Source organism: Myotis yumanensis, unplaced genomic scaffold (genome assembly GCF_028538775.1).
Source record: "Myotis yumanensis isolate MYYU_CA2020_CCGP unplaced genomic scaffold, mMyoYum1.0.hap1 SCAF_3, whole genome shotgun sequence".
NCBI lineage: Eukaryota > Metazoa > Chordata > Mammalia > Chiroptera > Vespertilionidae > Myotis > Myotis yumanensis.
In genome coordinates, this window is record NW_027223754.1 from 167875026 (window position 1) to 167894836 (window position 19811).

At 43.0% G+C, this 19811-nt stretch overlaps 1 protein-coding gene across 4 annotated transcripts in view; it reads left to right on the top strand.

Moving 5' to 3' along the window:
• SLC38A1 (solute carrier family 38 member 1) overlaps nucleotides 1–11939 on the top strand; it is a 74910-nt gene extending 62971 nt beyond the window's left edge. For all 4 annotated transcript variants that reach the window (XM_070410375.1, XM_070410376.1, XM_070410378.1 and 1 more), the window contains 5 exons: nucleotides 43–143; nucleotides 2196–2314; nucleotides 3786–3927; nucleotides 4024–4121; nucleotides 6030–11939. In XM_070410375.1, coding sequence (XP_070266476.1) covers nucleotides 43–143; nucleotides 2196–2314; nucleotides 3786–3927; nucleotides 4024–4121; nucleotides 6030–6131 — 562 coding nt within the window. In that variant the 3' untranslated portion in view covers nucleotides 6132–11939. The remainder of the gene's footprint in view (nucleotides 1–42; nucleotides 144–2195; nucleotides 2315–3785; nucleotides 3928–4023; nucleotides 4122–6029) is intronic.
• Nucleotides 11940–19811: the final 7872 nt, after the last annotated feature.

The following is a 19811-nucleotide window of genomic DNA, read 5'->3' on the forward strand; positions in this document are numbered from 1 at the left end:
CGTGGTTTTTAATTTTTCAAATTCTTTTATCTTTGTTTTTAGTCGATCACAAAAAAGGATGCAGATGGTTTCAAATATCTCCTTTTTTGCCATGTTTGTTATGTACTTCTTGACCGCCATTTTTGGCTACTTGACATTCTATGGTAAGTAACTTCTGTCAGTACATAAATGTAGGTCATTGTAAGTATATTCGTAAAAATCATTATCAAAGCAACTTTTAATGTGATAGTTTAAAAAAGCAACACATCTGTCCATTGATTGTGCTGTCTCTTCTACGTAAAGCAAATGGCACTGGCTGCTTTCCATATTCACGCAGACTGTACAATAGAATAATTACTGAAACAATACACTGTAATGTTTTTCTCCTAATACTGGCCTTAAAAGGAAGAGCATTTTATAAGCATGCCACCTGCACTGAGGAAAGTGAAAACTATATCAGAGAATTTCCTAATTGCTGTTGCGAATGGGGTCAGATTCCATTAATAGAGACACAGAGACAGATGCTGAACGGGAGAAAGAGCCGAGTGCCACACTCACGACACCTCACATTAATTAAAAATAAAGTGCCTACTTTTTCACCGGAGGTTGGAGCCTTGCAAGGAGGTGAAGGGATGACATAGAAAGTTTTAAAGGGACTGAAATCCGAGGTGCAGCGAGAAGCCCTGGAAAGGAGATATGAAGCCAGCACTTTTCACTCTCAGTGGCTGCCATGGTAGCTAGCTTTGGTTGTCTTTGAAATAACATTTCCTGAGGTTCGGAGTTGAGAAAAGTTCAAGGTGGTACATAAGCAAAATGCTCTCTTTTTAAAAAAATAAGAAAAACATGCATGGAAGAGAAGAATTATTTCTTTCGTTTGCTTGTTTTTCTTTTGTTTTCTTTTGTTTCTTTGTAGAAAACCAAGCAAAAATTTATTGACCACAGCAAAAATATTCTTAGGAGAGTGAAACAAGGGCATAGAAGAAGCAACAGGAGAGCCTGGGCGGGGCTGCCGTGGCTCACTGGGAAGTCAGAGAAAAGGGGCCCTGGAGACAGGTTCAGGGGGTTAGCCCTGGACAAGTTGCCACTGCCCATTGCTGGCCTGGTTGCAAGTCTCGTGGGGTCCCTTAGAGGTTAGGGGGATACATGCTGGGGGGAGGGGGGAGGAGAGGGGGAAAAAGAAAAGGGTAAGAGAATGGCTTGGGCATGCCCCCTGGAGGGAGAGTGCTGAGAAGAATTTTTTCTTTTATTTTTTTTAAAGAATTATTTCTTGATGTGATTAAGTCCCATTGGCACCCCTGCTGCTTGGCCACTGAAAATTGAGCAGTAAGAGGAAAGTTTGAAAGAGGCTCCGAGTGGCCTGCAGTCCACCTATCCACTCAGCAGGACTAACTATTCTGCATTGTTGGATGTGGCACCAAATGGGAGAAAATCTAAATTAAGAATAGCTTTGCCCTAACTGGTTTCGCTCAGTGGATAGAGCGTCGGTCTGAGGACTGAAGGGTCCCAGGTTCAATTCCGGTCAAGGGCATGTACCTTGGTTGCGGGCACATTCCCAGTAGGAGGTGTGCAGGAGGCAGCTGATTGATGATTCTCTCTCATCGATGTTTTTAACTATCTATCCCTCTCTCTTCCTCTCTGTAAAAAATCAATAAAATATATTTAAAAAAGAATAGCTTTGTGCTTCAACCTGTGCTATTTTTTAAAATATTTTTTTTATTGATTTCAGAGAGGAAGGGAGAAAGAGAAAGAGTTAGAAACATCATGATGAGAGAGAATCATTGATTGGCTGCCTCCTGCATGCCCCCACTAGGGATCGAGCCCACAACCCAGGCATGTGCCCTTGGCAGGAATCGAACCTGGGACCCTTCAGTCCGCAGGCTGATGCTCTATCCACTGAGCCAAGCCAGCTAGGGCAACCTGTGCCATTTTTAATCCCAATTTACTCCTAGGATTAATTTAGTATAAATTACATGTAGCCACGCTGTGTAGCTTCTTCTCATGATTAGCATAAATTCCTTTAGTTAAAGTTCCGATGGACAGGTGGAGCATGCCTCACACCAGGCATTTCTCTTCTCAACTCCATACACTGTTTTAACCGACAGCCCAGATCATTGCTTTCCTTGCCCATCAGTTGATACATTCGTTGTTGTTCAGGAAAGCTGTCATTCAGGGATGTGCTTTGTTTCCTTTCCCTACCCTCTTTTCCCTCACTTTAGAAAATGTCCAGTCGGACCTCCTTCACAAGTACCAGAGTAAAGATGACATCCTCATCCTGACGGTGCGGGTGGCTGTCATCGTGGCCGTCATCCTCACGGTGCCGGTGTTATTTTTCACGGTGAGTAAAGCCTCGGTGTCACCTGAGAAATGCCGAGGTCTCACGTTTCCTTCTGTCTCAGGAGCCCGTCCCAGAGAAAGCCTGTTGCAGGCAGCTTTCCTGTGTCATTGAAACTGCCTCAGGGAAGGAGCCCAAGACTCTGTGGAGATTCTGCAGGAAGAAAGTGGGATCAGTGATATTGGGTAGACTCTGGTGGAAGGAATCTTCATTCTAATTGATCTGTCCCTCTTTTTTTATAGAGAAATGCAGGTAGAATGGTTGAATCTCGATCATACACAACCAGGGAATGTAGAAGGACCAGGAGAGAACCCTTAGCCATAGAGAAAACAAAAACAGAAATTATTCACCCTGAAAGAAAACAATCTACTATTGCCAGGCCGGCGTGGCTCAGTGGTTGAGCATCGACTCATGAACCAGGAGGTCACTGTTCGATTCCTGGTCAGGGCATCTGCCTGGGTTGCAGGCTCGATCCCCTGTAGGGGGCATGCAGGAAGCAGCTGATCAGAGATTCTCATCATTAATGTTTCTATCCCTCTCCCTTCCTTTCTCTCTAAAATCAATAAAAAACATTTTAAAAAAGAAAACAATCTATAATAATAAAAGCATAATATGCTAATTAGACCAGATGTCCTTCTGGATGACCTTGTGGACAAAGCCAAGACTGTGAGGGAAGCCCAGGTCCCTGGTGCCTGCTGGTGGCCGGAGGGAAGCCTGGGTCCCAGGTGTCAGAGGGAAGCCAGTGCTGGCGGCCGGGAGAAGGAAGGCCTACTCTTGCACGAATTTCATGCATCGGGCCTCTAGTCTATCCTATATAATAAAGAGGTAATATGCAAATTAACCCTCATGCCCTCACAAGATGGCTGCCTACAACCAGGCCAGCAGGGGGGTTAGTGAGGGACGACCAAATGACTGAACAGCAGGTTGCATGGGGGAACCAGGCTGGCAGGGCAGGGCTGTTAGGGGCAACCAGCCTAGCAGAGGGGGGCAGTTGGGGGCGACCAGGCCAGCATGGAGGGCAATTGGGGGCGATTAGGCTGACAGGGGAGACAGTGAGGGGCAACTAGGCCAGCTGGGGGGGGGTGGTGACCAGGCCGGCAGAGGGGGGGGCAGTTAGGGGTGACCAGGCAGGCAGGCAGGTGAGTGATTAAGAGCCAGAGGTCCAGGATTGTGAGAGGGATGTCCAGCTGCCGGCGGTCGGACATCCCCCAAGGGGTCCCGGATTGGAGAGGGTGCAGGCTGTGCTAAAGGCACGCCCCCCTCGCCGCCTGAATTTCGCACACCGGGCCTCTAGTTTATAAATAAAAATACGTTTCCACCTTAAATCAAGCCCCCCTGCTTCCCAAACTGTTGTGCTATCTATAAATTACAGAACATTTCACAAATCCCTGTGCAACGATATGTCAGTTGCTGCTGAGAGCGTGAGTTTGGCAAGTGCAGGCCCTTATGGAGTCTTTGTTTTCTTTTCCCACAGGTTCGTTCATCTTTATTTGAACTGGCTAAGAAAACAAAGTTTAATCTGTGTCGTCACATCTTCGTGACCATCATACTCTTGGTCATTATCAACTTGTTGGTGATCTTCATACCCTCCATGAAGGATATCTTTGGGGTCGTAGGTATGGCTTTAGGACTTCACACTTATTCTGCAGCAGCTAGTTAAGAAAGCTGAAATTTCACAGTAGCAACTGCAAACTTTTTTTCTTATTTTACAGGTGTTACATCTGCTAATATGCTTATTTTCATTCTTCCTTCATCTCTTTATTTAAAAATCACAAATCAGGATGAAGATAAAGGAACTCAAAGAATCTGGGTAAGTCTTATGCCAGCCACCCCAATTTTTCTGATCCGTTTTTTGTTTAAATGTGCCAAATAAATAGTCCCTCTCTGCCATCTAACACTACTTTTAGCAGCCTCAAAGGGAGGCAGCAGTTCTGTAGTTTTCCCCTTTGGGAGATTTAAAATATCTCATCAGAATCCTCTCTATTTCCTCCCAATAGCTTTGGAGGCATTACTCTTGCTGTGCCTTCATGCTTGCTCTGAGCTTCAGCAGGGCCAGCTGCGAAACTGGGTGTTTGTCGTCCTGTCTCTGTGAGGTGATGCCCTACCTTTAGCTCAGGGAACATGTGATGCTTCCTTTAAATGGCTGAGTTAGCGTAAAGCGTCTTTTTATGATTTGACAGAAATGCTTTGGAGCAACAGACCTGGATTCAGAAACTACCTTTCTATATTGGGATTCTTGTTTCCAGGTCTGGTGAAGTTTAAAAGCATCTTCAAGGTGGTGCACTTGGAGACAGTGAGGGAAGCAGGGTGGAGTGGCTGCTGCCTGGGTACCTTCTGGAGCACCATTTTGTTTGGCCTCGGAGAAGGCCTCTCCGCTGCCCTCCCAGATAGTGTAAGACTCCAATCGCACATGTTGCCTGAGTCCACAGACCTGGTTAAGAGGTGGAGGCAGGAGGGATCATCCTTGTGCACTGATGCTTGTAGAGCATCTTCTGCCCCCACAGGATGACCCCTGAAGCCATAAATCCCATACCCTTCGAATCCTTACCAGTAGTTGCTTCACAAGGTCAGAGAGGAAGGAGCCATCACTCTGGCACAGCAGTAAAATAGACTAAGATCCGAAAATGGTAGAGGCCTGTTGCCCAGCAATTCTCTGGGCTTCCCCAACCCAGCTCCCATAATAAAATGGTAGTAGGAACTACTGAATAGCGTTAGGCAAGGGCTCCTATCCGTTTGAGGACCCCCTTGGGAGTTAGACCAGACCCTTGGTGGTGAGCCCACGTGCATCCCTCGGAACCCCACCCCTCGCCTCCCCTCCTGCTCTTAGCCCTTCCTCCAGGCTCCAGGGCAGCCCCCGTGGCTCTCATGATGCTCCATCCTTCTCTCCGTGGAGCTTTCATTGGATAATCTCAAGGCCACACAATTTATAATCTGTGTTCTCCAGATTCTGTATTTAATGATCTGTCCGTCTGTGGCCTTCATGACCCCTTGAAGTAATTTAGATGGGTTTTTTTTTTATCTTCAATATTATTTTGTATTAGTTTCACGTGTACAGCATAGTGGTTAGACACTCATATACTTTACAAAGTGGTCCCCCCCTCATATTTCCAGTACCCACGTGGCCCCGTACATAGTTATTACTGAAGTCACTTAGTTTCTGACACTGTTTCCTATATCACTTGATCAAATTTACTTTGCTTTTATATCTTTTTCCATGTTTCAAACAGAAATGTTTGCCTGCCAGCGATAACCTAGGTTGATTGGTAAAGAGAGATGAAAGGACCTGTATGTTTTCCAAACCATTTTTTTTTTAAGTCATAATCTCAGTTGGAAAGAAGCTGTAAGGATGGCCAGTCTGCTGTAGAGGTACAAGCATGCCAGACAATCTTTCTCTACTGTCCTCTGACCCACCCAGTGCACAAGTGCCGAGCCTCTCCAATGTGGCTTACAAGGTTAAAAACCGAATCTCAGAGCAAATGCATCCAGTTCAAAACACAGAATGTAGAGGAGGCTCTGTGTAGTTTGTTCTTACTTTCCCATCCTTGGAGAATCAGATTCGCACACAGTTTCAGAAAGATTCTCACAGGTCCACAGTGGTTGTCACAAACTCCAAAAACATGGGTCCGCGAGGAGAGGGAAAGCGTGGGTGTTTATTTCCGAGGTGCCCGTGGGAAGTGTTTGCTTCGCTGAAATAACCCATGCCTTTCTGTTGCTGCAGGCTGCCCTCTTCTTGGGCCTGGGGGTGTTGTTTTCCCTGGTCAGCATTCCCTTGGTCATCTACGACTGGGCCTGCTCATCAGGGAGTGACGAAGGCCACTGAGATCAGCTGGGAAGCGTCAACACTCCCGTGAGCTGCTCAAGTCACCAACCACACATCAGCAACCCTCATCACGTCCTTTGCAAGTTTACAGAAGCAAACAGAAATTTACAGGATACTTCAAATGGAATCCCACTTTGGTCGCAAAACAGAAGCCTGTTTCTATACCCGGTTCGTGTCCCTCCAAGATCTGGGATCAATTTAAGGATCATGGATTTCCCCCCCACTTCAAATTTCACGGAATCATATTTCCTAGTACTTTCCACAGTCAGTTATTTTTCACTCTCCTAACTCATTTTTGTGTGACTTCATGGTCTCTTAGAACTTTGAAAACATGATCATCAATCATGTTTATTTATTATAGATCCAGATTCTGAAATAATTTTCCTACTGATGTTCAGCTCACACTATCTGTATCTTTTTAGAAGAGAAAATAATCTTGAATTGTATATATTTATTTTGCTTTACAGAAGAAAAAAAGGTTTCGTAAATAATTTGCCTATTTGGGTTAACATAGCACACAGGGATCATCGTTGGGGAGTCGCGGGGTGCGTGCATTGCAGGGTCCGAGCACGCCCTGGGTTTGAGGTGGCTCTGAGGCCCGCAGGCAGACCAGTGGCCTCCCGGGTCCTACGTCCACTTCACACAAAGACATTCCCTGGTGAAGCGTTCTCTCAGCTGGGAAGGGGTGGAAATGATTCTTACCTTGGTAAACACATTAAACTACACATGTGGGGAATCTAGCAAATTAAGTTTTGTTTCCCTCTTGGCAACTTGTGTCAAAGTTACTCTGACCTGAGTTAATTTCTACTGGGGAAGCCCCATAACACCTTTATAATAAATTGAGGAGCAAGAATACTGCAAAAAGATTGTCCAAAATGCCTAAGAGAATATTCCTCTGATGCAGATCGCCTTCAACCCTAAACTGGATTGTTGGAGGGAGAAACGTTTTCTTACTAGTAAATGACAACCCCAGAAGCTTTTCCTCATGTCCACCAGCTTTTTGCACAGGGAATAAGGTGTATCTAACCAAGGATGATCTAAGTAATTCCTGTTTTATATTGGGTATTTTAGGGGGAGGGAGGGTGTCTTTAAAAGACTTGTTTTATATCTATAAATTTAGGTTATTATAAATACAAGATTTTTGTATCTTAAATAAGCCTCATTCCTATGTCTTCTCCATTAACAATCCATCCAGAGTGTTAGAAAGAGAAAGAGAACCCTCAGAGATCGTCTTTGAGGAGAACTTGTGACAAAAATCACGGAGTACCTTCCTTTCCCCCATGAGGACCCCAGTGTCCCTGCTGTTCCTCCTTGCTGCTAGCTGAGACTGGGCCATTCCTGCTTGCCCCCCGTACCTCACACAGGGTAGAGCTGCCCTGCACTCATACCCTAGCCCCTCTTCTAAAGGGAGCAGAAGGAAGCTACAGAGACTGAGAAAGGAGAGGGTTTGGGACAGGTAGTTTGGAAAGTAATGAAGACCAGAACCCCAGAACTGCATTACCCCTAAGCTGGGCCATCACCTGTGGTTGGATTGTCCATATCACAGTCAGAAATGTGCGTGCTCCGTGGACTGGTCTCTTGACAGAGGCCTTGTGCTTTCATCTAGATTCTGGTTGAATGTCTCAAACAGAAGTTCACCGAGCACAGATTTCTTATCCTGTGATAAGTAGACTCTAGCCACAGACTCTTGGCAAGGCGTCCAGGCACTGAGCTCTGGCTTCTGTTCCTCCCCCATTCACACCCCAGAAGCCTCCACGCTCCCTGGAATGGTATCCCCACCACCCCCACCCCCCTACAGACCTCTGTCCCATGAAAGAGGCACCATGTTCCGGTCCTCTTTGGGGAGAAGGAAAAGGTCATCATAGCTTTAATGTAATGTTCCAGAATCACATTCACATTAGGTCAGAGTTCGGGCACTTAGACACGAATGCCTAACCCAGTAATATGGAAGACACTGCTGAAAAGGATGTCTTAGGTGAGCAGGGAGAGAAACAGCAAAACAAGTCAAGTCAGTTGGCCCTCAGAGGCTTGTCTAGAGCACCAAGTGACGAAATACCAGATAGTGGGATGGCCCTCCATTGAAACAAAATATTCCAGCCATATTTTGCTACTTTCTATTTTCCTCATTAATTTACAATTCATTCATCTTACACTCCCAAAGTCCATTTAGAAATTTATCATTAACTCTTGGGGGGGAAAGGGTGTGTAATGATATTTTTGGATCTCTGGATTTTGTGTCAGTAAAGGAATAATTATTTAAAATATATTTATTTAGAGGAGGCACATTAGTGTAGATGTCTAGGATACCACAGGTTTTTTAAATATTCTTTGTATGTTTATCTAAGTTGACTGAATACAATAGACCCTACTGTAGTTTGTCAAATATCACGGATTACACCATTTGTGTGGGATTAGCTGTAAAGTATACTGCTGTTAATCTTGTTCAGAATAGTGAACTGGTAGCCAAAAATACATGTATCACAGATGTTAGCTAGAATTTAAACAACGCAGTCCAAGTACTATAGAAGTTCTTCTGCTAAATTAGTAGACTAAAGAATATTATACCTTAAGCCACTGGGAGCAGCACCTTTTCCTTTGGTAGCCAGATCTCAGGACTAGTGAACAGTGCCAGTTTAATACTTTGGATTTACAACTGTTCTCTGGTTATTCAATACAGACTAATGTAAATCCCTGATTTCCTTAATGCTACTTAACGAAGTGGGGGTAGTAAAGTGTGCACAGGAAAGAAATGTAGTCTTGTTAAGCAGAGGCAGTCCCAAGTTATGAGCTGATCATATTGTGAAACTTTCAGTTGATTATTTGCAACCTGAAATGTATTTCCGGTTGCAAATGGGGTTATGCATGGTGGTTAGGCCCTCAGACCAGCTAGAAAAGATGATTAAACCCATAGTTTAGCTGAAATTGGATAATATAACAAGATTGTTAAAGAACCTAACCACTAAACATAATATTGTTTCTAGGGGTATTTGTTCAGAGTTGCCAAGAATATGTCATTCCTGTTGTTAGTGGATTCTGGGTCGCCCAGCGCAGCAACACACACCTGCTGGATGACGGGCGTAGGGGCACCTCCATCTGAAGGTGACCAGAGTGGCCTGAAGCAGGGTCCCCAGCAGAGGAGGGGGAGAGCAAGCCCGGGGCCACCAGAGAACCCAATGTAGGCAGAGTGAGAAGGAGGATGAGGGGCCTCTTGTGAGTGGTAAACCACAGGGACCTTCCTCAGCTGATACCTTCTCTTCTCTGGAGGTCACAGGTTTAGCCTGTCTGCTTCTGTTATAGGACCTTGTGCTCCTATGGTTCATCTCCTTTCCTGCCCACTGCACACACACAAAAGGATGTTATTGCATAGCCTCTCCCACATGCTAGTTAGTCATTGGAACCAGCATACAACACTTGTAATGGGTTCGGTGCTAGTAAATCGTGTTTTCACTGCCCAGTCATCAGCTGGGGGTGGAAAAGCTTTCTACCACTTTCCTTTTTCTACATTTGCACATCCTGTAGAGAAAGGCGCACCTGGGTGATGTAATGGTTACAGGCTTGGGGTGGACAAAGGACTGTGGTAGGATTCCCTGGTGTTTCAGAGGACAGCACAGTTACCCCAGAATGGATGTTTTCCTGGAGTTGGACTCGAGCCTCTAGGCCAGTGGTTCTCCAAGTGTGGTGACCCCCAGAGCAGCAGCACCTGGAACTTGTTGGAACGCAAACTCTCAGGCCCCACCCCAGACCCGGTGAAAGCGGAAGCTGGGGGGTTGGAGGAGCTAACAAGCCCTCCTGGGGGTCACAGTAGTACTGAGCCAGTTAGTCTCCCCTTGGTTCTCCCATTCGTCTCACCCAAAGGAGGGTTCAGAGGACTCCCGGGACGAGAAATGGGAAGCAGGACTTGGGGCAGGAACTGGCCCCAGCCCGGGTGCCTCCTCCCCTCCCACTGGCACGGCTGCTGCAGGTGCTCAGTTGTATGGAGGCTGCTTGCACTTTATATAACTTTGGGCTGAGGCATAACAAGGACACATTTTTTAGTGCTGTGAAAAGAATGAGGTGTTACTGTGTTGTTGTTGTTGTTTTGTTTTTTCGTTTGTTTGGTGTGTTTTTTTCAGGGGAATTGAAAGAACAGACCCTTTGTAAATGCAGCCTTGGAGGAATTACTGAGTTCACGCCAGGAGTAAGTTCTGCAGAATGTTGAGTCATTGGGTGGTGATCCATCTGTCCTCTTGTCAAAGTGAATTCCTTGCAGAAAGGTCTGCGCTGAATATGGAGCTGCAAACTGCTTTGAAAAGAATGCAGCGCTCTGTGTATCAGAAGGCTGGGCGGCACCACTGAGTGGGGTGGGGAGGAGGTCAGTGATGTGCTCAGATATTTTATGCCTTAAAGCAAAAGCCATTAGTTCCTCTCAGTTTATCAATATAAACAGCTTGAGGCTTAGAAAGGGCATAAGGATATAATTCCTCCATTCCAGTTCATAGTAAACTTCCAGCCACTTTCAAAACAAAGGAGATACGGACTCTAGCATTTAGCAATGCTAACAACTGATTTCCTTAGGGATGGCAGATCTGAGAATCCTTTAGCAACAGAACATACGTCCTTTAAAATACAGTTTATTATTTATGATATCAGGCTTTCAGGTACAACTTGGGGGTAGGTTGGCTAACAGCTAAAAAAGTATCACCATATCTAAAAGGGAACGTTCTCGGAAAATACGTAAAACTCACAAGGCTTAGGCATTCTCTTTTTGGGTTTTCTCAGAGAAAGGGCTGTGAAACTGGGCCCATCTGTGTACAGGCTTGAATTTGTGTGTTTAAAGAAGTATCTATGCAGCTGAGGCTTATTGTAGGAAATACTTCATTTGTATGTAAATATCCTGTAAATAAATAGGAGGCTGTATATTTTTGCAGTTGTTGACTCACACTGAAATAGAAGTCTCTATCGTCTGCATATCAAGAATAAAAGTTTTCATAGATATTAGTGGGGTTTTGGGGGGATTAGAAAAATTTACATTCTCTGCCAGGTAACGTAGTGCTCTCAATGTAGACTTGGAATCTAAAAATCTTACTTAGTTGTTTAGAAAGAGAAGTGTCGAAGAAATAGTAGTGTTGATTTCATTAAGATCAATCATTTAAAAGATATTAAGGTCAATTATTTAAAAGCTAGTCCTCTGAGCTACAACTAAGGAATATTAGACCTAAATTATTATCTATGGAAATAGATATACCCAAAACGACACGCTATTTTTTCATAACACTCTTTCACTCTCAACACTGATACCACTGCACAGTATTTATAAAAACAAGTTGGAAAGGAGAATGTTTTTATTTTTTTCAAAATTGAATTGCTGCATTTCCCAAACTTTGGGATCCTGGAAAAGGGGAAAGAATCTGAACATGAACTAGGAGCACAAATTTGAAGGAGGGGAAAAAAACACTAATTACTTTATCAAGCTTTTGAAAGTCTTGCATGTTTGCCTTATATTTTCAGTATGGACCCCAAGACTGTCTTAAGTCATCTTTTCCCCAAACATGTCAATCTTCATCATTGGGATGTAATCCACTCTCGAGTCCAGTGTATTTCAGACTTCATCTAAGTCCAGTACATGCAGCACACCACTCTTTTATTAATGTAAAAACCTTGTAAATGAATTTTAGAGCAATGACTTAAGTGAGTCACAAGTTACCAAACTGCTATTCATGCTTACTCAAATAGAGGGTTTTCCCCCCCTAGGAGGTGGTGTAAATAAAGAAATGTAAGAGGTTCTGTTCTATAACTGTTCTATTAACATGGTTTTTAAACATTAAAAACATGAACTAAAAGTACTTATGAATTTTGTGTTTATTTTGGGGGGATGCTGTACTAAAAGAGGGGGCCATTGGAGTACTTACTACACACACCATTCAGAGTTCTTGGGGACAGATTTGCACACATTTGTCAGCATTCTGGAACACTGGAAGCTTATATTTAAAATATACTTCTGATAGTGAAGATGGTCTGAAACATATTACGTATTTCTCCATAATCAGAGTAGGTTGACAATTACATTTTAAACTCATGCTCATATTTGCAGGTATCATGCTTTGTGCTGTGTTGTAGGAGGGACTCCTGTCTTCCTCTACCCGCATGAAAGCCAACCATAAAACGGGAAATTCTACCCCCATTGCTATTTACCCAGGAACCATTGAGGGGAAAGCTCCTGCAGCCTGGCCTTTCTTGGTCCATCACTGGCTCCACCCCGTGATCTTAGGAAAGTTTTATCAGACCAGCAAGATGGCCAGAGTCTGCTATCCAGAGTCCCACTGTGGTCAGTTGGTGCATGAACAACCCGGCCTTCGTGGCATGACTGGGTGTGCAGCCCGTCTTAGCTCTCCCTGAGCTGCCCAGGGAGACAGCCCATTCTGCAGGGCTACATTGGTGCATACATGGATCTCCAGTGGAAATTTGGGGCACAGGAATCCAAGGTGTGTACTCTAACCTAGCGTCATTAGCAATACAGCTGGTATTTTTTATCCTTATGCGTCTCCTGTTTGTATTTCCTAATTGACCCAAACTCCAGGGCCGAAGGGTGCAATTATCACTTTCAAACCCAAGCAATTGTCAAAGTGCAACCATCCAAAAGGCTACTGCAGGCTTTGCTCTAAATCAAAGGCCCCCAGTCCTGCTGTGTTTTTGGTGGCTCTGACTTCTCCCACTATGGCTCCATGAGTGTCTGCTAGTACTGTTCTACTCGGCCCTGTTTTACACATAATTGTCTGGGTACGGTTATCCTCCTCCCCTATGAGACAAACCAGGGACTTACAACTTTGCATCTCTATTACTTCTAGACTTATAATTGTGTTCTGCCTGGTTAGGATAGTCGGAGGGGTGGATGAGGCCCAAATAATGAGGCCAATTTTTTGTATACCAACGTTCTACCTTTCATTAGTTTAAATTTTGGACTAATCCAAATTAGCAGGACAATCTGTTATTTTTCAGTAAGGTCAGTGCAATGTCAAAATAACCTGTCAAATTATCAAAGTGTATAGCACTTAGATTGATACAGATGTGGAAATAAAAAAAAAAAATAGAACATAAGAGAGAACACATACATAAAGGATCCAAATAACACCAGAAAAGTGGTCTTTCCAAGTCAACAGGGAAAATAAGGGCTACTCAGTGAATGGTGAAAAATGACTAGCTTTTTGAAGGAAATAAAGTTAGATCCCTGTATAGTCCCTTATATCCAGAGAGAGTTCAAACATATTAAAGACATTAATCATGACACATAAGTAAATATATATATATATATATATATTTACAAATGTAAAGCTATTACTTTCATACAAAGTCATCATGAGTCAAAAGTTTAATTTAGTTAATTATTAATGAAGGAAAAAATAAGAGGTTTAAAAATGGTTCAAAGGAGAATTCAAAGAACAGGCACATGTATGAGCAATCAGGGATGTGAAATGAATTTGCTAATAGATGCCCCCTGGCCTGCCTCACAGCAGGTAATTAATTGCATCTCACCAGACAGACTCCATTTGCTTCTCTGGGCAATAATAATTTCTATCTCCATCATTTTTCTACAATTTACAGAATTATAAAATAACTCAAAAACAAACAAACAAAAAAAGGGCAGGGGTGGGGAGAAAGGACACCTACTATTGCATAGAAAATACACCCAGTAACCTTTTAGGCCTTTCAAAATGTTTTCCATCCTCCCCCATCTTCGTGATATAAAGTCTCTAAGATTATTCTCAGTCATAAAAAAAAAATTTTTTTAAAGACTGGTGTCATTAGGTCTGGCCTGATTATTTGCATAAGCTCAACAAGTTTTAACTAACTTATAGGCTTCCTTGGGTATTTAAAATATATATACTGGTAGAAATAAAAGTTCTTGTTGAACCTATGCAAATAATAATATTGCTGTAAGGAAACAAAGATTTTTAATTGGAGGGGGCGGTAAAGGGAAATTCAGTGAGGAGCAGAAAAAAAATGTTTAACTTCACTTTACAAATGTAGAGTCCACTGAATTGTAGATTAAAGACAGCTTAAGAAGAAAGAGAAATGACCTCCTATACATCCAGAAAATAGAGCATTAAAACAGCCTCAACACAACCACAGTAAATTTCCTTCATCCGCACATTCCCCCTGTGCAGCTCTGTTTTGCTGGATCTTGGGTTGGCATTCTGCTTTCATAACGTTGCCTGGACTAAGAAGAGTCTTGTGAATCCACCCTCACTCCACAAGTACAGCCTGAAAGCTGCCTAAGTAATGTCAGCTCAGAAGCTTGTACCCAAGACTCTATTCTTTGAAATGTCAGTAGTTTAATGTACTTGGCACAGTCCTTTTCCATGAGAATCTGGGGCTGTGTGTCTTTGCTAAAGAACCAGAATTTGGCCCGGCCAGTGTGGCTCAGTGGTTGAGCGTCAACCAATGAACCAGGAGGCAACAGTTTGATTCCCAGTCAGGGCACATGCCTGGGTTTCAGTCTCAAACCCCAGTCGGGGTGTGCAGGAGGCAGCCGATCAGTGATTCTCTCTCATCGTTGGTGTTTCTATCTCTCTCTCCCTCTCCCTTCCTCTCTGAAATCAATAAAAATATATTTTAAAAAACAAAAAAAAAACAACAACAAAATTTGGCCTGAAGCTTATAGCATAGCCTCAGCCAAGTTTCGGGGAGCAGAAACCTACTTAATAATAATAAAACTGACAGGCTGTGGTTAACTTATTCTGGTAATTAATGGTTACTGGAATACATTCTATCATAGGCATCCATTCTCTCATAAGCATGCATTCCATCCTAGGTCTCTTTCCAGATAACCTGGAAGTGCTGTGTAGTATTCCACTGAAAAGTCACCCAGTAACCTTCTTTGCCCATTTCAAAGTCTTTCACAATTTTCCTGTCATTCTCTGTAGTCTACCTGTATCTTACATATATACTATCTTGGAGAAGGGGAGGCCTTTCTTGGTATAGAACACGGGAGTCACAAAGGAAGTAACTGATCAGTAAATATTTCAAAACTCCATGACTTACAAAAGTGCCAAAATGCAAAATATAAATAAAAAAATAAATCCAAAACTCCAAAAAGAAACAAAACTAACATTTGCCACATATACGTTGCAAATGGTATGACCTGACTCTCAAGTTTGGGGTCAAAACTATTCAAAGTATTCCTGCGTCGAATTACTAAGATGTCCAACTCCAAATTGCCCATGAACCCTTGGGGCATGTGACTGCAGAGGTGCCTGCTTCCGAACCGCAGGCAAAGAGGACCAACTGGTGAGTGTAAGCGGCCCACAGCGGGCTTCTCTCCCCGCGCAGTGAAGCGCCTGTTGTGCCCGCTGCGCAGTGACCCTGATGAACTCTGACTCTGCACAATGTGTTCCATCTGTGTCTCCTGCTGCAGTCCTGCCCTCCCAGGCCCACGACTCTGTGACTGAAGTGAAGGAGGGAAAATGACCCTCAGCCACGCAGTGCTGTGGTGGCTGTCACCTTAGGACCCCAAGCGAGGACTAAGTTCTCAGCTTGCTGCAAGTTTGCTCCCAACGCATGCCCTCCAGGCTGTCCGGCTCAGAAAGGCTCCACTGACAGCTGCACGCTGGGTCAGAGCCAACGCTCTCGCTTTCCCCACCCCAGCTGTGGGCTTTAGATGTCCCTCATTCCAAGTTCCTCTTTGCGTCTCTTAAGACTGTTCCTGCCCCTTTCTGAGATCATCTCAATCTACAAGAGAGGGTCGAAAACTAGCAAAACACAAAAGGCAAGGAATTCATGGGAGACTTAATGCTATGTTCCCGGGTGCCCCTGCGTATTTGCCTGACCCTCTCAACAGTCATTGTTTCAATACATCAAAGGCTGTTTGACTTTGCACAGTCATTAAACCACCAAAATGTTCCAGTTACATCCTTCAATTGGGGTGGTGCCTGACTTTTTGTCTCCTATTTAGAACTTAAGAGGGGCACTTTGATGGACTTCTCCTTGTTTAAAAGTTACTAAATTGCTTTTTCAAAGAAGCACCTAGAAGTTTCTTAAAGTTCTGCCTACACAGTCCTTGGCTGCATAGCCCAGACTAATCACCTAACAAATTAAGAGCTTTTAAAAAAATCACTAAGAAAAAAAAAAGCCCAATAGAAACATGGGTTCCAAAAACATAAAGGGATCTACCAGAGAAAGAAATAGACACATAGAAAGATGTTCAATCTAACAAAAGTCTAACTCATAAGTAAATAAATGCAAATTAGAACATCGATGTATACCTTTAAAATTTTTTCCTTTCATATTGGCAAAGATTATAGTTCTGGTAAAAATGTAAGAGATAGCCATTTTCATATGCAGCTGATAAGAGTAGAAATTTGGCAATACTTATTAATATTATACATGCTCTTAACTTTGGTTCCATCAATTCCATATCTGTGAATTTCTCTAACTCACAAGAAGGTACAAAAACATATGAACAATATACTGTCAGGTTCTCTTCTTATCTCTTCATCTCAATTCAGATTCCGGTCTCTCTGCTTTTACTGTTCATTTCCCTTTATGCTGTTTCCTCCTCTCTTTTCTTTTTTTTAAATATATATATATATATATATATATATATATATATATATATTTTATTGATTTTTCACAGAGAGAAACAGAGAGGTATAGAGAGTTAGAAACATCAATGAGAGAGAAACATCGATCAGCTGCCTCCTGCACACTCCCTACTGGGGATGTGCCCACAACCAAGGTACGTGCCCTTGACCAGAATCGAACCTGGGACCCTTCAGTCCGCAGGCTGACGCTCTATCCACTGAGGCAAACCGGTTAGGGCACTTTTCTTAATAAGCTCTTAAGCAGTCTTTATGTTAACACTCCCCCCAATTAAACCCAACCCCAGTCCCTATTTCCCACATACAGGCTCCCAGTTAGCCTACCTCCATATCACAGATAGAAACTAGAGACATTTCTTGATCATATGCATCAGAAAATTTTAATTGGTACATCCTGTTCAACCACAACTTGGTTCTTCATAGTTAGTTCCAAAATGGTGGTAGGTAGATTTTATATATTTAATGAATTTATGATAGCTTTGAAAAATAATCATGCTAGGTTCCTTCTTCAGGCCAATTAATTGTAATCGATCATGGCATAGACAGAGATATTTTAAAAATTATCCAAAACTGCCCTGGCCAGTGTTCTCAGTGGTTAGAGCATCAGCCCACTCACTGAAGAGTCACAGGCTCCATTCCTGGTCAAGGGCACATACCTGGGTTGCAGGTATGATCCCTGGCCTTGGTCTGGGTGGGTGCTGGAGGCAACGAATAGGTATGTTTCTCTCACATCGATATTTCTCTTCTCTCTCTCTCTCTCTCTCTCTCTCCCCCCCCCTCCCTTCCAACCTCTCTAAAAATCAATGTAAAAAATAACCTCAGGTGAAAATTAACAACAACAAAAACATTTTTTTTAATTATCCAAAACTTAGAATTAAGACAAGACATAATATTGGACTGGGACATTATCAGCGCCAGCCATGGATTTTCTTAACCATCAAGAAGAATGGACTTTTGTTTGATGTGCTGCTTACTATTTAGTGAAGGCCCAGATTTTGTAATAAATCTAAAAGTTGTAATATGTAAATATTATATGTTATAATATTAAATGTAATATATAATTACACATGTATACATGTAGTTTGTAATATATAGCTGCATAATTACTATATGTACTGCATATAGTATATAAATATTACATATTATAAAATGTAAACATTATATGTTCACTTATAGATATTTGTCTGGTTGAGATACAAATTATTCCTGTCCAGTAGAAATATAACTTCAAAAACTTGGTATCTAATTTATCAGTCTTATTCTATCATTCCTTTTTAAATATCAGTAAACAATCAGTTCTTCAAAATTCCCTTTACACTGGTTTTACTTCAGATTGGTTGCCTGTAATTTTTGGCTTATTATTCTTATTAAGAAAAATAAATTTTTTCCTATAGATGTGAAAGCCTATCTCTGCTATGATATTTTATGTTGCCATACTCACTGTCCCCCTAGCATATGCTATTATTTTTTATATTTGATTCTCAGCCTTTTATTCATAATATGAACACTCTGGACACAATAATTTTGATACATTCTTTGTGGGCAAAATACCTCTTATTTGCAGACAAATATTGCAATTCTGATTTTTAAAGATATTATGCAGGCTAAACACAACATGCCTGAGAGCAGGGTGGGTGCCTTTTTCTCAGTCAGGCAGGTGGAAGCAAACTAGGTCTCCAGTGATGGCTCAGTGCTTAGAAACTGGGCATCAGAGAAAATGTTATGTGCTGCCCCTACCTTTTGAAAAGATGTCTCTTCTAAGTAGTTTAAAATCAGTCCTTTTTCAGTTGGGGAAGCAGCTTGCTTTCACTTTTCAAACATCAAAGTTTATATTTAGGTAAAGAATTATTTTCCTAGGGAGCAGCATGAGGATCTGAAAGAGTACGAAGCAAAGTGTGAGATCTACTTCCCATTATAGTTTTCAAAGACCCCTTTGGCAGTCAAACGATGTCCTTATTCCTGGGTCTTTCCTCTTCAAGACTTTCCACTCTGTGACCTACATGCCTGCGGATTTCGAGTTCCCACCCCCCTTCCCACAGCACTTGACCAGTGACTGACAGGGGTGATGAGGAGATAGCTCTGCAGCCTTCCCTGATCCCTGGCGTGGAGGGAGGGGTGCCCTCTGCAGAGCTCCCCTGTGTGATGGAGCATTTCCCTCGGACTTTCTTGATAACTGCACAATTCCTTCCAAGTCCTACTCCCTGACCCTTTGTGGATTCTTTTTAGAAGCACTTCCTAGTAAGTCACTTTCACACAAATTCTGTCTCAGGATTTGCTTCTGGGGAACCCGACCTAAGACATAAGTTTGCCAGCCCACAATGGGTACAATATATGTTAAATGATCTAAACTTTTTGAGCTTTCTTGACAAGTCAAAACCCTGGTGGGGGGAGGCTGTTTTTTTTGTTTTGTTTTGGAGGGCCAGGGGATCAGGCCTTAGCTAAATCTTATGGACCTTCCTCCCCTCACTCAAAAATCAAACAAACATTACTCCTGGAATAAAATGTCCTTATCAATTTCCCAAGGTTCTTTCTCTGAGTGGGAGAGCCACAAAACTAACCACATAGAACTGCATCTCTGTCTGCCGGGTCCACTGAAATGTGGCTGGGACTCTTCGTCGTCCCACTCAGCCACCCTCTCAGCCCGCTCTGAAACTCTCTCCAGATATTTTCAAAAAATGCTCTGGGGGACACCCACGACCGTGTTTGTGTGGCCTCTGTGACGTGAATGGCAAACACGGCACGACCTTCATCCTATATAATAAAAGTGTAGTATGCAAATTGTCCCCTTAACTGGGAGTTCGTCCAGGAGTTCAACCAGGGGGCAGGGCCGGCCTGGGGAAGTGGGGGAGTACCCGGCCGGCAGCCAGCAGCTGCTAGGGACCCGGCCAGTGCACGAGTTTCGTGCACTGGGCCTCTAGTACTTGAAATGGTTAACTAAATATTCTTCAAGGCATAGGTTAAGTCATAGCCTGTCACTATCTAGTCAGGATCTTCCGTTGACTTCCCACATGACTCACAGCAAAAGCTAAAGTCTTTCTCTACACGGTCTTCCCATGATCTCGTCCTCTCAACCCATCCACCCACACTGGCCTGGTTGTTCCCCGAA